The sequence below is a fragment of the Tachysurus vachellii genome, chromosome 3 (genome assembly GCF_030014155.1).
Source record: "Tachysurus vachellii isolate PV-2020 chromosome 3, HZAU_Pvac_v1, whole genome shotgun sequence".
NCBI lineage: Eukaryota > Metazoa > Chordata > Actinopteri > Siluriformes > Bagridae > Tachysurus > Tachysurus vachellii.
The window spans coordinates 13,244,487-13,264,056 of NC_083462.1; the positions used below are offsets into that span (position 1 = coordinate 13,244,487).

Consider the following 19,570-nt stretch of genomic DNA (forward strand, 5'->3'; position numbering starts at 1 on the left):
CCACTGCTCCGAGTGATTTTCAAGCCTAAAATCACTAAACGCTCTTCCAAGTGCGAGCTAGACTGGTGTGACTGGACTCTGGAGCAGTTCTCTGGAGCAGTTCTCTGGTGCGAGGAATCACACTTTATGGTCTGGATGGATGACAGGATGCTAACGTACTCCATAGTAACTCGTCGTCGGTAGGAGATGATGGCCTTGATTCTTGACTTGACTTGAGTTAATTGTGGTGGAGGAGGGTTAAAGGGTCTGGGGCTATAGAGTTGTGTTAAGATTAGACATCTGCCTGAGAGACATTTTATAGAAGATCTTTTTTTTTACCTGTGCACAAAGCAAGCCCCGTAAAAATACACGGCATTTAGATTGGAAACGGTCGAGCATCCTGATCAGACCTCGGATCTCTGAACACCTTTGAACCATCAGACCTTACCGACATCAGCGCCTGACCTCACTAATACTATATGGGCACAAATTCTCTCCAAAAGAATCTCTTGTAGAAATGGACCAAGTGTGTATTAACGTCCATGGTGTGGTTTAAAGCTCATACCTCATATGTGTGCACAGAGTTTGATCAATTACAGTACTGAAGGTTATAATGGTTAATGAAGCTAGGCCCACAGCCTGCGTAGTTGCACTACATGTCCACTAGGGCGCATTCCTCTGTGTGTGATTTGGGACACAACCTCCTCAGTGTCGCTGTTGTTGAATCGCGGTTTCAGCTTTTATTATTTTTGCTAGTCGTCCAAAATTCAGCAAAGAGAGAAATCCAGAGTTTGAGCGCCAACACGGATTTTCTTTGGGATAAACGCACAGGCCTCGCTGCTAAAACGGTAACACAACTTTTAGTCTCACGTTAAAACGTTTTTTCTCTCTCGAGTGCCTAGCTAGCCTAGCTTAGCTTAGCATATTCATGCTAACCCGATCAACATGGCGGCTCGATATGAGATTAAATATGTATCTACACGGGCGGGTACCTAAGCTAGCAACATTAGCAAAACAGCTAGCTTCAAAATGTTTGTTTGGTGCTTGGTATCATCAGTATTATTATTTTATGAATTGACCTCGATTACAGGGTCGGTGGGTGTTTTTTAGCGAACTAGAATTGTTTTGTTAAAAAGTCTGAGTTGAGAAAAGTTGTTTTTAATACCGAGCTAACGTTAGCAAGTTAGCTAATAGCGTTAGCAAGTTAGCTAGTTCAAGTTACACTTGTGAACACGAAGCCTTTTAAGAGCTGCTGAGGAAAGATAAATGCCTGGGAACCAAAAAAAAAACAGAATTATCTTACGTGTAAATGTCATATAGAAGCTTTTTCAGGTGCGAACATTTCATTATATATCTTACTTTTAAAAAATAAATAAAAAACTAGCCATAATCGTGACGATTTTTATTTCTATTTCTCTCTCTCTCTCTCTCTCTCTCTCTCTCTCTCTCTCTCTCTCTATTCTATCTATCTATCTATCTATATATAATTTTTCCGTGTGAAAAAATTAGGACACCCCATTATACATTCAGTCGTTTGTTAAGAAATGTCAACATGTCGATTTCTGATCCTGTAGAAAAATCACTTACTTGTTAATCAACAACGATGAGTATTTGATCTGAGGAAAAGGTTTTCACACCCTGTGCCCTAATAGTCAGTGTTTCCTCCTTTGCTTTGGCTGAAATCAGACGTTTCTTGTAACCATCTAAGAGTTTCTGACATCAACGTCCACCTTTCTTCAGTGCACAATTCTTTCAGCTGTGTGATGTTTGAGGGGTTTCTTACATCCACAGTATGTTTCACATCACCACACAGGATCTCAATAGGATTTAGATCTTAGCTTTGACTGGGTCACTCCAGATATCAGGAGTGACCCAGATTGGTGGGTCATATCCATATCTTTGATGGATTTACTATTATGTTTTAGACCGTTGTCATCTTGCTTCATCTCTGCTTGAGCTTTGATTTTTTGACAGATGGTCTCACGTGTGCCTCAGACATCCTCTGATACAACGTAGAATTCAGGTCCTGCTGCAGCAAAACATCTCCAAACCAAAACACTTCCACCTCCATGTTTCACAGTTGATATGAGGTTCTTTTACTGAAACGCCAAACATGCCGTCTGGTATCGTGTCCAAATAATTACATTTCTCATCTGTCCAAATTACATCATTCCACAAGTCTTGGCCTTTGTCACTGTCTCTCTCTTCATTCTTACCCTCATGTATTTCTCAATACAGCAAAGGTTTCCTCCTTCACACCTCCCATGATAAATACAGATGTTCAGTCTTTTTTCTGATTGTAGATTCATGCACTTTGACATTAACTGAAGCAAGAGCTTGCTGTAGGTCCCGTGATGATATTCTATTGTTTTTGGAGACTTCTTTAAGCATCTTACTGTCTGCTCTTGGGGTGAATTTGCTTGGCTGTCCTGACCTGGTCATATTGGCAGATGTTTTAAATCCTCTAAACTTGTAAATGATTTCTGGACAGTAGAAAGGCTGATTACAAATTTTTTGAGATCTTTTTATATCCCAGACTCATAATCATCAACAATCTTCTTTCTGAAGGCCTCAGAGAGCTCTTTGGATCTCACCATGCTGAGACCTCTCACTTCAACAATTAAGTGCAAACCAGGTTTAAATATTTCAAGCCTTCTTCAAAATGCTCTGTAACAATATTCTAATAATTTACACCTGATGTGAGACACCTGTAGGCCATTTTGTCCATTTTAAGTACAAATCATTGTGGAGGCATTTTTATTTTTTCCTCACAAGAAATTGGATTTCATTAAATTACATTTTACAGATAATTTAAAAAAAAAACACTCTATTTTATGAGGAGTCCTAAATTTTTCACATGACTGTATATTATAAAACAAACTGCATCGACTAAAATGTTCATCTCTGAATCTCTGTCTCACTTGGTGCATTCTCCAGAATGTTGGGATAAAAAGGGGGAAAATCAATCAAAACAAACCGAATGAAGTCAGATTTGTAATTTTTTTTATTATGATAAAACAGCTACAAAATACAAAACCAGCTACACTTCTTTTGTATTTGTGACATTTATTTAAAAGTTCTTTACGTTGTCTTTTTTTTTCCTTTTTTTTCTTTTTTTTTTCAAAGTCAAATCAACCTTCAGAGCTTCAGCTTTGTTATTCCGCTCTGTTTCTTTTCATCATCATATTTACAGAAAAATATCCAGAGGCTGCTTTCACACCTGTTGGTCCGCTTTGTAAACCGGGGTTATTGTACATTCACACAGAGATTAAATGTTTTAATGTGTGAACGCAGCTTCGGAGTGAAATGTGTCCTTCTGCCCCAGTTGTTGTTAGGTTTGTTTTTTGTTTTCTCACTGCATTAAATGAAACAAACCACAAAGTAAATAAATGTTTTCTGACAAAGGTGTGGTGCTGGAAATGTGACCGTGGGAAAAAGTGCACGTATATGGCAATGGTCAAAGCTGAACCCAATGTACTATTTAATTTTTACAACGTGACGGAAAGCAAATTAAGAACACTCATTCACCCATTCATTCCCCCACTTGTTTATTCACTCATTCACTCACTCGTTCTGTTACTCACTCTTTAAGAATATGCACAGAATTATGAGAATTCCATATGTCTTGCACACTCGTTCTCTCACGCATTCACTCGTTCGTTCTCTCACTAGTTCCTTCTCTCACGCATTCACTTGTTTGTTCTCTGTCTCACGCTTACACTTTCTCTCACTGGTTCTCTGTCTCACTCTCTCGTTCTCTTTCTTGCTCACTGGTTCTCTCACTAGTTGGTTCACTCTTTTGTTTACTCCTGCTTGTTCTCTTGATCACCCTCTTGTTCTCTCTCGTTCACTTACTTACTCTTTCACTCAATTTCTAAACCTATTTACAGGATTTTGAGAGCTCCATGTGTGTCCCATGTATTACTACTTGCACTTTGCTCCTCCACACAGTTTGTTTTTTAGCAAGTTTTGCAAATTACTTTGTTTTTTGGAAACTCTTGTGATGAAGCTAAACCCAGGATTTAATTTTGTGTCTTCTTTTTTTCCATTTTCCATGTGCATTGAGTAAAACTAGTCAGCTATTTCATGATTGGTGTTTTAGTTAATTCATTGGGTTTGATGTTTTTTTTTTTTCCTGCTTTAGATTCCCCTCATTCTCACTCATCCTTCTGAAGCTCAGGCCATCCTTAAAAATATTCTTGTTTGCCGTAACCCGACCGACCCTGTCAATTTAGGACCGACTCAATTATTATTTTTTTTTGCTTTAAGTCCGACCGACTTGCCAGTTGTAAATTTGCGGTAAGACAGACTTTATTTTTTTACTCTTTAAACAACTAATACAAAAGCAATAAAATAATATTAATTATATTTTAGTAAGTATTGTAAATATATAAATTGCCTAGGCCTACATACAAACGAAGGCTACGTTCTTTCTTTTAAATAAAAACCTGTGACGTCAACTATGTTTACACTATTGGTTAACGGATGTCACACGTTCGCTTCATCTCATACTCTCATTCACTGTCAGAGTCAACGGTTTGCACTTGGTAATGATGGCTGTGGCTGCAGTAAACAAAATGTTCACGGTCACCGTTCAAACAAATTTGTTAGTGGTCTATATAGCCTGCATCAAAATGAGGTTTGCAATGATGCGCCTGAAGGCACAGGTTGAAGACCCAGTCAGTGACGTCACGATATGCTAATTTGTTTAAATTCATTCCTACGTAATCACCGTCACCAAAATTGTACTTTTTTTTTACATTGAAACTTAAAAAAAAAAAAATAGACCTACCTACCAACCCCTTTTTTTAAAATTTTTTTTTTTACTGTTACTGCAAGCCAAAATATTTTTAAGGATGGCCTCAGTGCTCACGATGTACCATCACACCACCACTTTTTTTTTTTTTTTAAAAAACGAATTTCTCAGACACTTACATTTGTTCTCAGACTTTGGTTTGGTTGAACAGAAATCGACTATTGCACCTTTAGAGTTTTTAAAGAGAAGGTCAGCAGCTAGAGTGGAGAGAAAAAGTGTGTTTGTTTCTTGTCCATTCGACTGAACAATATTGAGTTTAAATCTAAAAAAAAAATCTTTAATTTTTTTTTCTTTAAGTTTAAATGTTAAGTGCAGAATGTCCTCTTGTACTGCAGACCATAATTGAATCAGAAATATTGTTTAATATCACATTGACTAATCACAACCAATCAAACTTATCTTAAGCTTCATTACGCTGACCATCTTCTGCATGTGTCTGTGTGTTCAGATGCCCCATTCTAGGCGGTATGCATCGTCGGAGCGGGCCAGCCGCAGCAGCTATCAGGACCGCTATCGTGAGCGTGAGCGAGGGAGAAAGCCAAGACACCGGCGCTCGCGATCCTTCTCCTTAAGCAGCGAACGAGACAGGAGAGGACGGGGACACAGGCAGGAGGTTATGTACGGACGCTCCAGGAGGTAATCTAGAAATAACCGTGATTTGAATATCTTCAATAAAAATCACACTATAGGGTTTATTTAACCTGCTTTTATTTATTTTCTACTAATTAAAAAAACACTGATTTATGTCAATAGCGAACAGATGCTTTCCTGGCAAAAGAACTAATTGTACAGCTATTTTTTTTAAACATTTTGTTAATGCTGGTTTATGTAGTTTATTTTGTTAATACTGGCTTTATTGAATAAAATGAAAGCTAAGCAGTTCTTGATTCTTTTTCATTTCCAGCTACGACAACCGTTCAGTAGACAGGAGACCTTACGACAGGCGCTACGGCGAACCCTACCGGCGACAGGAGCACGAACGGGAGCGAGAACGTGAGCGAGAGCGACTGTCTCCAGACGGCTACCACTCACGCGACCCTTCCACCACTTATGACTATCGCCGCACGCACCAACGCCACAAAGGCAGCAGGCGTAAGCACAAACGAAGGCGGCGTAGAACCAGGTCCTATAGCCCATCTTCCTCGGTGAGTACTTCCCAGCCCAGGCCTTACGTCTAGGCCCTCTCTCTCTCTCTTTCTCTTTCTCTCTCTCTCTCTCTCTTTCTCTTTCTCTCTCTCTCTCTCTCTCTCTCTCTCTCTCCCCCTCTCCCTCTCTCCCCCTTGCTCTTTCTCTTTTTTTTTTTTTTTAAAAATTCATTTTAACATTTTCTTCTCTACAGCTCCAGGACTTGGTGAGTGTTTTGTTTTTTTTCCTTTTTTGATTTGTTAGACCTTTTTGTGCATATTAGTTTTTGTTTTTTGTTTTTTAATTTGGATTGAAAATGATCCTAATGTAAAGGAAGTAACTAGCTTGTAGTCGTTACCTTATATAAAGCTGTTTGTGTAGTTTTAATGACAAGTTTGTGTCATTATTTCTCTATACACACCCCCTTCTCTCTGTTTCTTTCTTTCTTTCTCTCTTTCTTTATTTAGAGCTTCACTTTAAAAATGAAATAAAATGAACAAAAAAAAAAAAAGCAGACAAAAGATTATCGATTTAAAAGAATGTAGATTTTTTTTCTCTCCATCGACTGCTTGCTTTTTTTTTCACCTGGTAGTGCAACAAGTTTGATTTTCTGTATCAACTTGTATAATGTGATGATTACCAGTTCCTTTTGCTTATGTGTTGCTCTTGTATACATAAATGTTTGATGCAGGTTTTTTGTCAGGGCACTAGACAGGAGTTTGAGGGGAGGGGAGTTCATGTAGAGAGCAACAAAAGGGACAAAATGTGATCTTTGACTTGTTCCCTTGCACTATATCCCTATCGTTATATATCTTCTCACGTGGTGTCATTCGAACCACTCCATGATCACCAAACCTACGTACACAACCACCACCATCACTGCTCCTCTCCATCGCCGTGGCTACGGCTGCCCCTTCCACCCTGCCCTCTCGGCTTACCCCCTCCTGCTTTGCCGGTTGTGCCGTGACCTGTGACCCTGGCTGGTGGGGCTGAAAAGCAGCGGAGTGCCAGCGGGACGCGGCCGTTATGTGTGAGGGACGACGAGGAGGGTCACCTGATCTGTCGGAGTGGCGACGTCCTGCAAGAGAGATGTACACACTGCCACTACTACTACTACTCCTCTACTCTTATATCGTAACCTTTCTCCCTATCAGTAGCAGCACAGAGCATACACACTCACACGCCAGGGCCAGAGGTCATGATGATGATATCGATTGTTAGAACAGACCAGAATGTTATAGATCGGTATCTTAACTTTCATACACATAGAATATTTCAGATCTTTTAGCCTTTCTTGTTTTGGCCTTAGTGGTGTCCCAGGTGCTTTACAGGGATGTTTAAAAAGCTTTTACAGCTTTTGATATCCTCTTCTTTTATCGTCTTGGCGTATTATAGTCATCTCGGGGTCTTTTTTTCATTAGGATAACATACTACTAAGCGTTAATTTTGCTCCCTATGCGTTAGTCTCGTTTAGATCTCGTTTCTGTCATTTAGTTCGGGGTGGGATCGGGCGGCTCCTTGTTTGTTTGCTTTTGTTTGTTTGTTTGATTTTTTTTTTAATCCATTTTTCCAGCAAATTCAGTGATTCCTCATCAGGGGGATGTCGTCATTGTTTTACTTCATTAGTTTCTAAAATATTTCCAGGGTTGAATAATTACCCAAGTTTGTTTGTTCGCTTTGTTGGCCCGACGGTGTGCAAATTGGTTGTGCACTTTAGGTTCATTTTTAATGGCTAACGGGTTGGGGGGCGGGGTCTGGGAGGGTTGGGGCGGTGAGATGGGGGCAATGCAGAGATGTTAGAGCATTTATCGCCTGCCTTTTTGGTTCTCTTGCCTGTTTTCCTTTTTGTTAATATTATTTGTTTCTTTGCTTTTTTTTTTTGTCTTTTTTTTTTCTCTCTCTCTTCCTTTCCCCCCATCCCTGTCTCCCTCTCAGATGAAATTGTTGGCACTTTGGGCGAAGGCACGTTTGGAAGGGTGATGGAGTGCATCGACCATCGCAGGTAGGCCTTTCATTTAACAAGTTCAAAAGCTTGTTAGGAAATTGTTAGAGGAACTTATGTTACTTTAACAATTGAAATTAAGTTCAATTGTTATGTAACTTAACTATTTTAAAGAAATTCTATTTTTTTTATAAATAGAGAAGGTTCACAGTAGTAACGGTGACAGGTTTTAATACAATTTACATAATAAAGCAGTCTGTTATTTGGTGCTGCCAAGAATCAACAGGCATGTAAAATGTTTCACCTGGAGTGTAGTTCGTCTTGCACTAAAGTTTAGCTGACTTTCATACTTTTCCCTTCCTGTACATTTCAACAATAGAGAAATCTTTTTTTTTTTTTAACCTGAGCAAAAACAAAAGTTTACATATTTTAGTTTAAACTTATCTTAATCTTCTGTGTTTTTTATTTTTACTCATAACATTTATTTTTTATTTCAGAGGTGGAGCTCATGTGGCTCTGAAAATCATTAAAAACGTTGAGAAGTACAAGGAGGCTGCGCGGCTGGAGATCAACGTCTTGGAGAGGATCAACGAACGAGACCCTGATAATAAAAAGTGAGTGAACTTTGAGGCAAACTTACATTTACTGTACAAATGTGACACTAAATCCAAATTTTTATTTAGCATTTTTTTTAACCAAATAGACATTATGAAGGACTTCACTTTTTATGTATTTATTTATTTTTTTAATTAGATTTTTTTAAGCTTCCAGATTTGTAATATACTAATGACTATTCTAACATTTATACATTTAGCATCTTGATAATGAAGCATCTCAGTTTGGTTTTTAGCTCACAGCATTGTTCTCTCACTCACACACACGCACACATGTGCGCACACACACGTGCACACACACGAGCACACACGCACACACATGCAAAGTTTCTGTAGACTAGATATAGAAGCTTTAAAACTGATGTTCACTAGATGTCAAAATTAGCCTTAAAACACCCTGTAAATTGTTGTCATGAATGAATTTTTGCATCTCAATACAAAAAAGTCTTTACTTATCTCGAAATCCAGAAGGCTGGTCCATAACATTTGTTACTTCTGAAGGTGAATGGATTTAAAATGAGCGACCTCTCAACACCTTTTACTGGTAGTAATAATGTCCTGGAACTGAGGAGAGTTATTCAGTTTGACACACTGCACTAGTTTCTTCAATTTGTCTGCCGATTCTTGTGCCGATTCAGGTGAGAATCGTGAAAATAAATATTACATAATAAACGGAATTGCAACTCTCAGGAACGATGCAAAATATTAGCACACAGAATCTGTCTTTAATTATTAATCTTAACGTGTAAAATAAATACAATCAAACCGAACAGGAGCTTGTGATCATTTTGTAAACCAGCATCATGCCGACGGGAAGGTAAATCTACTAGATTATTTTGTATAGTCAGAGAATTAAAGGGAACTCAGAATTCTTGTTATCCTGCCTGACCTACATAAACACTTATTTTCTTTCTCCTGTTATCATTTCTTTGCAGTCTGTGTGTACAGATGTTTGACTGGTTCGACTATCATGGTCACATGTGTCTTAGCTTTGAGCTGCTAGCGCTCAGCACCTTTGACTTCCTGAAGGAGAACAATTACCTGCCTTATTCCATCACCCAGGTGCGACACATGGCCTACCAGCTCTGCCTAGCCGTCAAGTGTGAGTACATCAACAAAAATAAAACCTCAAAGCTCGTTTAACGGAAGCACTCGTACAAGATTTATTGGTACAAACGCGGTATTGTCCTCGATTCTTATTTACAGTTCTGCATGATAACAAGCTGACCCACACAGATCTGAAACCAGAGAACATTCTCTTCGTGAACTCGGACTTCTCCCTGAACTACAATGTAGAGAAGGTGGGCGTATGAATGTTTCTCTCCTATTTTTTCTTAAATCATGTCCCTTAGAATGAACCGTTTATTTTGGTGCGTCTTGCTTTCTCATTCAGAAGAGAGAAGAGCGTACGGTGAAGAGCGCCGCAGTAAGGGTTGTAGATTTCGGCAGCGCTACGTTCGACCATGAACACCACAGCACGATCGTCTCCACCAGGCATTACCGCGCACCTGAGGTTATTCTTGGTAAGTGTGAAGCCTTATTATTCAAGATTTATAATTCATGACCACCGTTCCATTTTAATATTTTATCAGGTATCAGTAACATACACAAGGTAATGGGAGGTATGTGATTATGTATGTGATAGGAAGTTTCAGCTTTTTATTTAATAAATTTAATGCATCAAAAAAGGCTTGAATAAATGTGAATTTATTAAATATGATTAAGATTTTTTTTTACCAGAGTTTTTCTAACAGGAGTTTGTGCTGTTTGAAAAGTGATGGTTTCTGCAAAATCAAGAGTTTTGTATACTAGTGATTTCTTCTTTATTTGGGTTGTGAGATTGTGTAAAGTATGCAGTTGTCTTAGGGCCTTTTTACACCTGGTCACTTCATGTGTTTTCTCTCATCCGATAGCTATCTGATTTGTTAAAACTGTTCCATTTACATTAGGCCACATAAATGCGTCTTTGCGACTCGGATAACAAACCGATCTTTCTACTCCCGCCCAAAACGCAATTATTTTTGACCTCATTTCCAGGGTAATTGAAATGGAACATACTTTGGTGTATGCGGTTTTCAGAATGCAATCAAAAAGAAGACGAAAAAACGTGTTACGACGGTTATGCTACAAAAAACAGCATTTACTGTGTGCTGCATTTTCGCTGGCGGCAGCAGTGCATTTTAAGACCCAACGAGACACCTGGGTGAAAGATCACTTGCGAGTGACATACTTCCGTTTGGGAGGAGTTTAGCGCTGACGTATGTGGCTTGAACAACCACATTCATTTACACCTGTACAGTTTCATCTGAAATGCTGAAATTTCCTGAAGTGGTTTGAACGATCGGATTTATATCCGTCTTGGAAACGTTTCAGAGGGCATTTAGACCTGGTCTTTTTACGATCGGATAGCTATCTGATCACAGAAAACGCATGAAGTGACCAGGTGTAAAAAGCCCCTTATACGAAAGTCTGGTTATCTGTTTGACAACGATATTTTCTGTGGCTGCTGAGGGAGGAAAGGAAAGGGCAGTGGGCAGTGTTTTTTTTTTTTTAAATTAACCATCAACAAGGTATTTCATATCTGAAGTCAGTTATCAGCTGTAACTGAGGAGATAATTATCGAATTTTTGTATAACAAAGTCAACCCGATGAGCAACGTTTCGTTTTCTCAATGTTTTGCTAACGAATGCATTCCTGCAGTCAAGGAAAAGGAAGCTAAGCTGCGCCAGTGAAAGCTGTTTAACTGCTTTATAGGTTAGTAGGGTTTATATAGGACACACACAATAGACTTTCCGTTTAAATCGTCCTTCCTGATGATGATGATGATGATGATGACAGCTATAACTGGAACCTTAGAGATTCCTGTCTTCCCAAGCTTGTGCTTAAATAGTGAATTTATTTACTCCTATTTAAATGCATTTGTTATAAATAGACTTGTTGTTAGTATGTAAAGTCACATAAGGAGTGTGTGTTTAGTGTATTTGTGAATGTGTTCAGAACTGGGTTGGAGCCAGCCTTGTGACGTGTGGAGTATAGGCTGCATCCTCTTCGAGTATTACCTTGGCTTCACACTTTTTCAGGTATGCTGCTGGTTTTCTTTTATTCTTTTCTTTCTTGCCGTGCGGCCTGCATACTAAGGCAACTATCGCTGCTGTTGCTGTTTTTTTTTTTCGTTTCATTTTTCTCTGTTGCCTTTACAGATCCTTTTTTTTTGTTTTTAACTCTTCATGCTATACAAGCATTTTATACATTTATACATTTTAGTTTCATTTCCCTAATCTAATAACAGCAATCAGTACAAAGTCTGATCGTATTTAACACCGGAGACATTAAGAGGTTCTCCTCTTACTGATGCCATCGTCTCTTTTTTTTTTTTTTTTTTCCCTTTCTTTTTTTTCTTTTTGTTCTCCAGACTCATGATAACAGAGAGCACTTAGCCATGATGGAGAGAATATTGGGTCCTGTCCCTTCCAGGATGATCAGAAAAACTAGGTAAAACACCACCAGCATGCGCATACACACTTACACACATTTGACCAATGAACAAGTGCATGCTTCATATACATCGGACTTTTACTATTTCCCAAGTTAGTTTGACCGAAGACTTCTACAAAATGCTAAACCTTCTGTAGGTTTAAAAGCGACAGGGCAGATGGACAGGTGTCTGTTTCTCTTGTTCACACTCATTATTTAAATATGGCTCGATTACATGCTACTCGCAGTCACTTTAAAAGTGCTTCGTTAAATAAATGAACGGAACAAAGGGGGAGATTCTGACTTTCTCTCGTGACCACGTTTTTGTAAACCGAGCAACCCTCGATCACCCCTTACTTTAGAAAACTCTGTCCGACACATCTTACACTGATTAATGAGGTTTTGTCAGAATGTCAGAAGAATTGGACCTGGATTTCTCATCCCAACAGAAAGCAGAAGTACTTTTACCGCGGGCGTCTCGACTGGGACGAAAACTCCTCAGCAGGAAGATATGTTCGGGAGAACTGCAAGCCCTTGCGAGTGAGACACTGCATTTATTTATTATTATTAGAGTTACAAGCACATGTTTATGATCTATTGTCTTTGTACAGACCAACGTGCAAGTTAGTGTCAATGAGATGATTTTCTGACCCATGATATGTACAACTTACTTTTGCAAAATAAACAATTTTGGCACCCATCTACTCAGGCTCGTGTAAAAATAAAACAAAAAAACGATGATCAAAAACATGATATGCGGTGGCCATGTTTTAATTACTTTCAAGGAGGTGGAGCTGGTTTTCTCAAATTCATGACTTGTTGGTTTAATGGTTTTGTGTTCAGTCCAAGGTTCAAGGTTGTGGTGTGGTCATCGATAGGGGGTGGGGGTTAAGTCCAAATAGCTGCTTCTCTGTCCGCTATTATCGCTCCTTTGATGTATTCTGTCTCTGTTTGTTCAGCGCTACATCTTGTCTGAGGCTGAGGAGCATCACCAGCTGTTCGACCTGATCGAGGCCATGCTGGAGTATGAGCCACCAAAGCGCATTACTCTGGCCGCAGCGCTCAGGCATCAGTTCTTCCAGAGTCCCATCACTGCTAGTGACCAGTCATCAGGAAAGCACTGGGAGGTCAATCGGGACATTAGCCGGTGATGTTTGTTTCTACCTGCCTTAGATTTTTTGCGCCAAAAAAAAAAAAAACTCTTCACATTTTTGAGGGGCTATGAACAGAGTTGGTGTGCAACAACAATCGGGATTCACCTGGTGAAACTGATCCTTTTTTTATTTTCAGGCAACCTCTCTGACCAAGTAGTTTTAAGGTGGACTGAGTTGTCGGGTTACACTGCCGTGTCAGCTTTAAAGGATTTAAAGGTGACGCAGGACTTTGTCTTAAGATGCAGCCGGTTACAATAGTTTGGTATTTCCAGAGCCTGTGGGTAGAGTGTGTATCATAGGATGCCATGTCAAAGATACACAGACACGAAGTCTTCCACACATCATGGACACGATGGAACGAGCGTGATCCAGTACTGCAGACACACAGTAGATGGAAGAGGTTTTAAAAACCATCTCGAACAGAGAGAACGCCTTTGAGTCATATCTGTTGTAGCAAAACCCATACAAGGTGTTTTTTTCCTCTTTCTTTTTTTTTCTTTTGGAAGTGTTGGGAAAACATGAATGTAAACGTGATGAAAAGCAACAAACTGTTATTGATTGCATTGGATTCCATTGTAATTGAACCCTGAGCCTGAATTAAATCACTTAGTCGTATTTTTACTGGACAGGCAACAGGTGAAGAGATGTTTTGGCAGGGACACAACTCCTTCTGTCAGACTCATTCAATCAGAAGCTATACAGAAGCTACTGTTCTATGTAGATTGGTATCTTTTACTTTCTTCAGTGAGACACACACATACATGGATTTTCAATTGAAGCCTTTTGTTCATGTAGTCAAGCACAGATCTTTTGTGCGCTGTCATTCTTGCCAGCACAGGTTTACAGTATTTATTTGAATCAGCATTATTTTTGTTTTGTGTTTTTATATGAAGCTTAAGGTGTATATCTGTATATACAAATCTATATGTATCTATGACTGTATAGAATAAAGGCTCTGTCTGTCTGCCTGGTTTGTGTTGAAGTCTTCACAGCTTCACAGGCAGAAAACGGCAGACATCTTGTCAGAGTTTGTCTCTCATTCACTCAGTTTGTGTTGATTTTGTAGCTTCTGCTGTTTTACTTATTTAGCCAGCAATGACAGAATGTATGAAACCATGGTTTCTGTATTAAGGTGAGAACATGAAACTAATATCCATCTTTTACATTGAGTTCATAGACCAAGCAGATTGTCAGTAGGTTAAAGAGATGAGAACTTTTCAGGTGAGCACGAGAATAACTTCTCCTGTGAAGCCCAGCCATCGTGGGAAACCTCACAGTACCATCTCTGATCATTTTCTGTTCTTCTTTGGTGTTTTATAACAGATGGCAGACCATCTTATAGTAAAATAAGCATTTACTGAACTAATAAAAAACATCGGGCATTTTTTATATTGTACCTCACCCCTGTTTGTCGTCTAAAGCCTGATTCTAATCTTGGGCACAGTAACGTCCAGGCTAAACTGGACGGAGTGTTAATGAATAGACTAAAAAAAATTGTGGAAGCTGGATATCAATGAAGGCCACTTGTCAACTAGGCAACAAACTAAAAAGGCCAAATGTCGATGTGCCGTATTTATCAAAACACGGCTGTTGATGCTGCAAATAAGAGCGTTAAGGAATATGAAGTGTGAAACATCACATCATGAAGATCCAGGATTAATTGTTAACCCTAGTAAAGTGTGAAAAGTTAAACAAGATAACCCAGGATCCTTTTTACCCAGAGTATATGATCACTCTGGGTGAAAAGCCATAATTATTGTTTAAGGACACTATGGTATAGGAGGTAGCTTTGTCTCACAGCTCCAGTGTCCTCAGTTCAATACTGTGGATTGTTTATCGTGGTCTCTCTTTGTTTGATGGGTTTTCTCCATGTTCTCTGAATTGTTTCCATCCACCAAAAAGCCAGAAATAAAGTCAGTCCCAAACTTGATCAGAACTTAAACCTCTCATAAATGTGAGGAAAGAAGGTCAACACTAGATACACTGATCTGATATTTTCCTTCAGCTGCTCTGACTCCTAAATGTGACTTTGGATGCATCGATATGTAATATGACCTGTCGGTTCATCTTGGTTACACAATTCCACTGGACTACAATCTGTTGTAGAAATGACATTATTTACATTTATATTATTTTTTTACATTATTTCCTGTTCAGTGTCACCCAAATGAGGAAAGGGTTCACTTCTGAGTCTGGTTCCTCTCAAGGTTTCTTCCTCATATCATCTCAGAGAGTTTTTCCTCGTCACCGTCACCTCAGGCTTGATCATTAGTCATGGATGTTAGAGAGAAATAGTTTCTATGCTTGTGTAAAGCTTCTTTCAGACAATGTCTGTTGTTAAATGTGCTATACAAACAAATTAAGTAGAATATTTCCTGACAAATATCAATGGATATTTTAAAACTTGATGTTCGATGACCTTTTCAGACTGATCCATTAAGCTGCAGGTAGCTTAATCCAGACGCCACCTGGAATGCGGTGACGTGGTTTTAACTTCACAACACCACCTTAATGCCTGTACCAAGTTAGCAGAAGCTGCACAGATGAGAGAGACCGATCAGCTGACTCATCACTTCCAGAGAAATGTGACGTTTACGTTTGCCAAATATTTTATTATAAAGGGCCTGTTTAGTGGCAGCTTGAAGATTCTGAGATTTTAAACTCACTACCTTCCAATTAGTAAAAGACCAAAGTCTTAACCTCTAAGCTACAACATGCTTAATAACCTGTTCAAACCATCTTACCCCTAAGGGTACTAGCTTATGACCCTCTAGAGAACATTAGGTAAAGTTTAGTGACAGATATCCTGACCAATAATTCTTAATCTGTTGCGTTTTAGCTACAAAACACATTTTCCAAATTAGCACTCATCACAACAACCTAAAAAGTTGTGTTATTACTTTCCAACATATTTTCAGTTAACGATGTGGCATTTAAGAATAAATTACAGGCAGTCGGTCGGAGCGCTGATTGGTTTTCATTCCCCTTGTGTGACACTCTGACGTACATCTCAGTATCTGTCACCTTCCTTTCTATGTCTTCATTCTCTGTACTCCATCTGTTTACAGGAGAGATTTCACTCCTTAATCTCTCATTCTGAAATGTTAAAGATCGACAGTTTTGGTGCTTTGGCCTTATCGAGGACTGTAGATGAATTATTTGGTGTGAGAAACACAGCGATTTGTTCAGAACTAAACCCTCTAGACTTTAACCTCTTTCAGACCTCACGTGTTTACGGTTCCTGGCTGTTCCTAATGAGATTACAGAGCATTATGTTGTTGTGGAATTAGTCAGCGGCGTTAAAAAAAAGTGTAGCATTTAAGACTCTTGAAGTAGCACAGCCTTGTGAGGCAGAAAGCAGCACGGATCAGATGTGAATGCTGATATAAGTATAAGGTATGTAAATGTGTGTCTTGATTTTTTCTCTTTGAGTTTTACTGTAAATTCTAGAGACCTGTTCTAATGTTGATATATAGTATTGTATTGTATGTCTTTATTGTCCACCAAGGTGTACATTTTTCTTTGGCTCATCATCACTTAAAAATAAGAAAAACAAAAGGATCTGGAAAATATTTCTTTATTTTCACATATTAAATGAGGTGAATGCAATTTGCATGGACAAGAGTCAGAAAATCACTGGCAGTGTTGAATCTTGAGGAAGACCGAGAAGCAGAGAAGCAAATACTTTTCAGCTGCACTCTGTAACAGCGAATTTGAATTGAAATATGGATGCCATAGTAAAGAAATCTCTAGCTGGCTGCATATCAGGGGTGAAGGATGAAGCTGGTAAAAAGGGGAAGGCTGTTAGGAGGAAAAGTGCACCCTGCTGTTACTCCCACATCACTTATGACTCGTCCTGGATCAGAGCCTACCAAGCAGAGCTACAGCGAGAAAGGCAAGTCAAATCAAATAAATGTTGTATGCGCACAAAGGTGTAAATGCTTCTTACAAGAAGCAGCAAAAAAATACAAATGTGTCACTGAAGTGTACTGCATGTGGCTAGCACCCTTATATAGAGCTGAGCAATTTAGGGGTAAGGGCCTTGCTCAGGGGCCCAGGAGTGGCAGATTGGTGGACCTGAAATTTGAACTCATGACCTTCTGAGCAGTGGTCCAACGCCTCAACCACTGAGCTACCACATCCCCCTTTTTTCCCCCATCTTGTCACTGCTTTACTCTCATGTAGAGAGAGAGATTGACATGAATATACATGTGACAGTAGCACTCAGGTGTAGTTCACCCTGCTAGTCATTACCCTTCTAACTCATCCCCCTCCTCCTTGCTCCTTTCTAGTACAGACCCACATTAAAGCTCTTCCCCACCTGCTACAGCAATCTGGAGGCACTGTAAGAGTCCATATGTTCGTATGTTCCCTGTCTCACTGCTGAGCACAGTGTAGTCAGACCTCGCACATGACTGAAATTGGTTTATGGTCATATTTCCTATTCCTGGGCTGCACATAAATTACTTGCCTAAATAACTAATCCCATGAGAGCTGATCATAATTTATTATTATTTTTATTAAGCTTTAAAAAAGGCTAGTAAGAAATGATAAACTTTAAACATTAAATACACGCAAATAAAAAAAATAAATAAAATTCAGCAGTGTTTATCTGCACCGTTTTTATTGGACACGCCCACATCTCGCACCAATCGTTGATGTTGCTCGTGTCTGCAGCTTTGATTAAAAATAATTGGTTGCTTCATCACTATGAGTCCCTGTATGTGTGAAAGTCTCTTAACTTGTGCTTTATAGAAAGCTTTTTACGTTTTTTGCATAACCAGTCGATGACAAAGATGTGATTACAAGTTTGCTTTTTCCACCTAACGTTCGTTGTTTGAGTATTCGACCTTGATTAACTCTAAATTCAAGCTGATCTTCTGTTTGGATTTACATTTACAACTCACTTGCACGTTTGAATTTGATGATGTTTTATTGTTTTATCATTTTTTAATTTTATATCTGTAACTCGAATAACATTTCAAGAAGCCATCAACTCTTTAATATATTCATAATGATGTTATATTCATACAGGAAACTGAGACAAGGCATATTAGCTCAGAAGAAAGTAGAGAGAACAGTTCTGAAGGTTCACTACAGGAACCCACACCATTACACAAAGGTAAGTGTGTGGTCCCTGAATTCCTGGTCCTCAATGTGCTGATTTTGAGAATAATGTGTAAATTAAAGTAATAGATGAGAGCCTTTTTTCCTGTTTGTGCTTTTCAGGCACCCCAGGACAGGAAGCACTTAAAAACCAAAGCCTCTTCAAAGAAAGATGACTCTCTTTTTGGTGCCTTCCGGGGTTTAAGTCTGAATATAGACAACAGTGTCCGGTCCTTTAAACCTACAGCAGCGAGTGCAGAGCAGTGTAAAGTCATGTAATAAAGAAGCACAAAATAATCTGCATCCATTATGTGCACATATCCTGCACCTGTTACAGCAACATAAGGGTTTCCTTGTGGTTGAAGCTTAGATTATTAATTATTCTAAATCATATATATTGTCTTATAAGAGTCTGTCAAATCATAAATAAATAAATGGGAGTGGTGAGATCTGCTTGCATAAAGTTTGTTTAAGAAACATTTATATTTACAGTTCCTCAGAAAATAGAGATCATTATCTCAACTTTTTCCACATACTAATATCTAGGATATAGCCTGATGATGATGATGTCAACGTCAAACTACAGGTAAACACATCAATAGAACAGAAGGAATAATATAAGTTACGGAAATCTGTAAAATTCTGCTGGTGTTATCGGGGTGTTGGAGGCTCAATATTTAAGGCTCTGGGTTTATGATCAGAAGTTTGGGGTTCAAGCCCCAGCACCACTATGATGCCACTGTTGGGCCCTTGAGTAAGGCCCTTAACCCTCTCTGCTCCAGGGCTGTGTATAATGGCTTACCCTGTGCTCTGACCCCAACTTTCTAACATGCTTGCATGAAGAATTTCTTTGGGCTGTAATGTTATTGTGACAAATAAAGTCACATTTAATATGTGACTTTTGCTAATGTTTGATTATGATTTCTATCATTTTATTGGACTATTTTTACTCAAAATAATTTTTTCATCAAGAGGCTGTGAAGATTAAATGACTGAAATTGGCACATTCAAATACAAAAAATGCTTTTTATATTTGCAAACAAATAAATGATTATCTGATAAAAGAGAAAATGGAGAAAGAACGAGGAAAAAATGCAGGCTCATGCCTCTGAACGTGAACCAAAAATCTACAAGGTCTTGATGTTTCAGCAGTGATCATGCAACTTAAAACATTATTGAGCAACTTAGTCTTTGAAAACCAACCAGGCCTTGAGAGATCAGAGTTGGTATGATAGCAGAAGATATCCTACACAATATTAGGCAGGTGGTTTTGATGCTGTAGTTGAGGCACTGTTGGACTTCTGCAGTGCTCAGTTGTTGTGCTCCAGATTGTCCACTAGAGGGCGAACAAAACCTGCGA

At 38.9% G+C, this 19,570-nt stretch overlaps 2 protein-coding genes across 4 annotated transcripts; both read left to right on the forward strand.

Moving 5' to 3' along the window:
* Nucleotides 1-650: 650 nt before the first annotated feature.
* Nucleotides 651-14,131, forward strand: clk2a (CDC-like kinase 2a). Of its 3 annotated transcripts, none has more exons than XM_060865826.1 (14): nucleotides 651-827; nucleotides 5,244-5,431; nucleotides 5,700-5,940; nucleotides 6,918-7,011; nucleotides 7,856-7,922; nucleotides 8,360-8,476; nucleotides 9,412-9,578; nucleotides 9,683-9,777; nucleotides 9,870-9,999; nucleotides 11,474-11,556; nucleotides 11,889-11,968; nucleotides 12,400-12,490; nucleotides 12,910-13,097; nucleotides 13,241-14,131. In XM_060865826.1, the coding sequence occupies exons 2-14, from the start codon at nucleotides 5,244-5,246 to the stop codon at nucleotides 13,251-13,253; spliced, it is 1,554 nt and encodes a 517-aa protein (XP_060721809.1). In that variant the 5' UTR covers nucleotides 651-827; the 3' UTR covers nucleotides 13,254-14,131. The 3 variants fall into 3 exon arrangements, with proteins under 3 accessions (XP_060721809.1, XP_060721810.1, XP_060721811.1); XM_060865827.1 differs by having other exon boundaries at nucleotides 6,921-7,011; XM_060865828.1 differs by lacking the exons at nucleotides 651-827; nucleotides 5,244-5,431; nucleotides 6,918-7,011 and having other exon boundaries at nucleotides 5,800-5,940.
* A 2,315-nt stretch (nucleotides 14,132-16,446) lies between these two features.
* On the forward strand, nucleotides 16,447-18,552 carry si:ch211-81a5.8 (uncharacterized protein LOC560648 homolog). The gene is made up of 4 exons (XM_060864883.1): nucleotides 16,447-16,500; nucleotides 16,613-16,999; nucleotides 18,139-18,226; nucleotides 18,334-18,552. Exons 2-4 carry the CDS (start codon nucleotides 16,830-16,832, stop codon nucleotides 18,487-18,489), a joined length of 414 nt encoding a protein of 137 aa, XP_060720866.1. The 5' UTR covers nucleotides 16,447-16,500; nucleotides 16,613-16,829; the 3' UTR covers nucleotides 18,490-18,552.
* The last annotated feature ends 1,018 nt before the right edge of the window (nucleotides 18,553-19,570 follow it).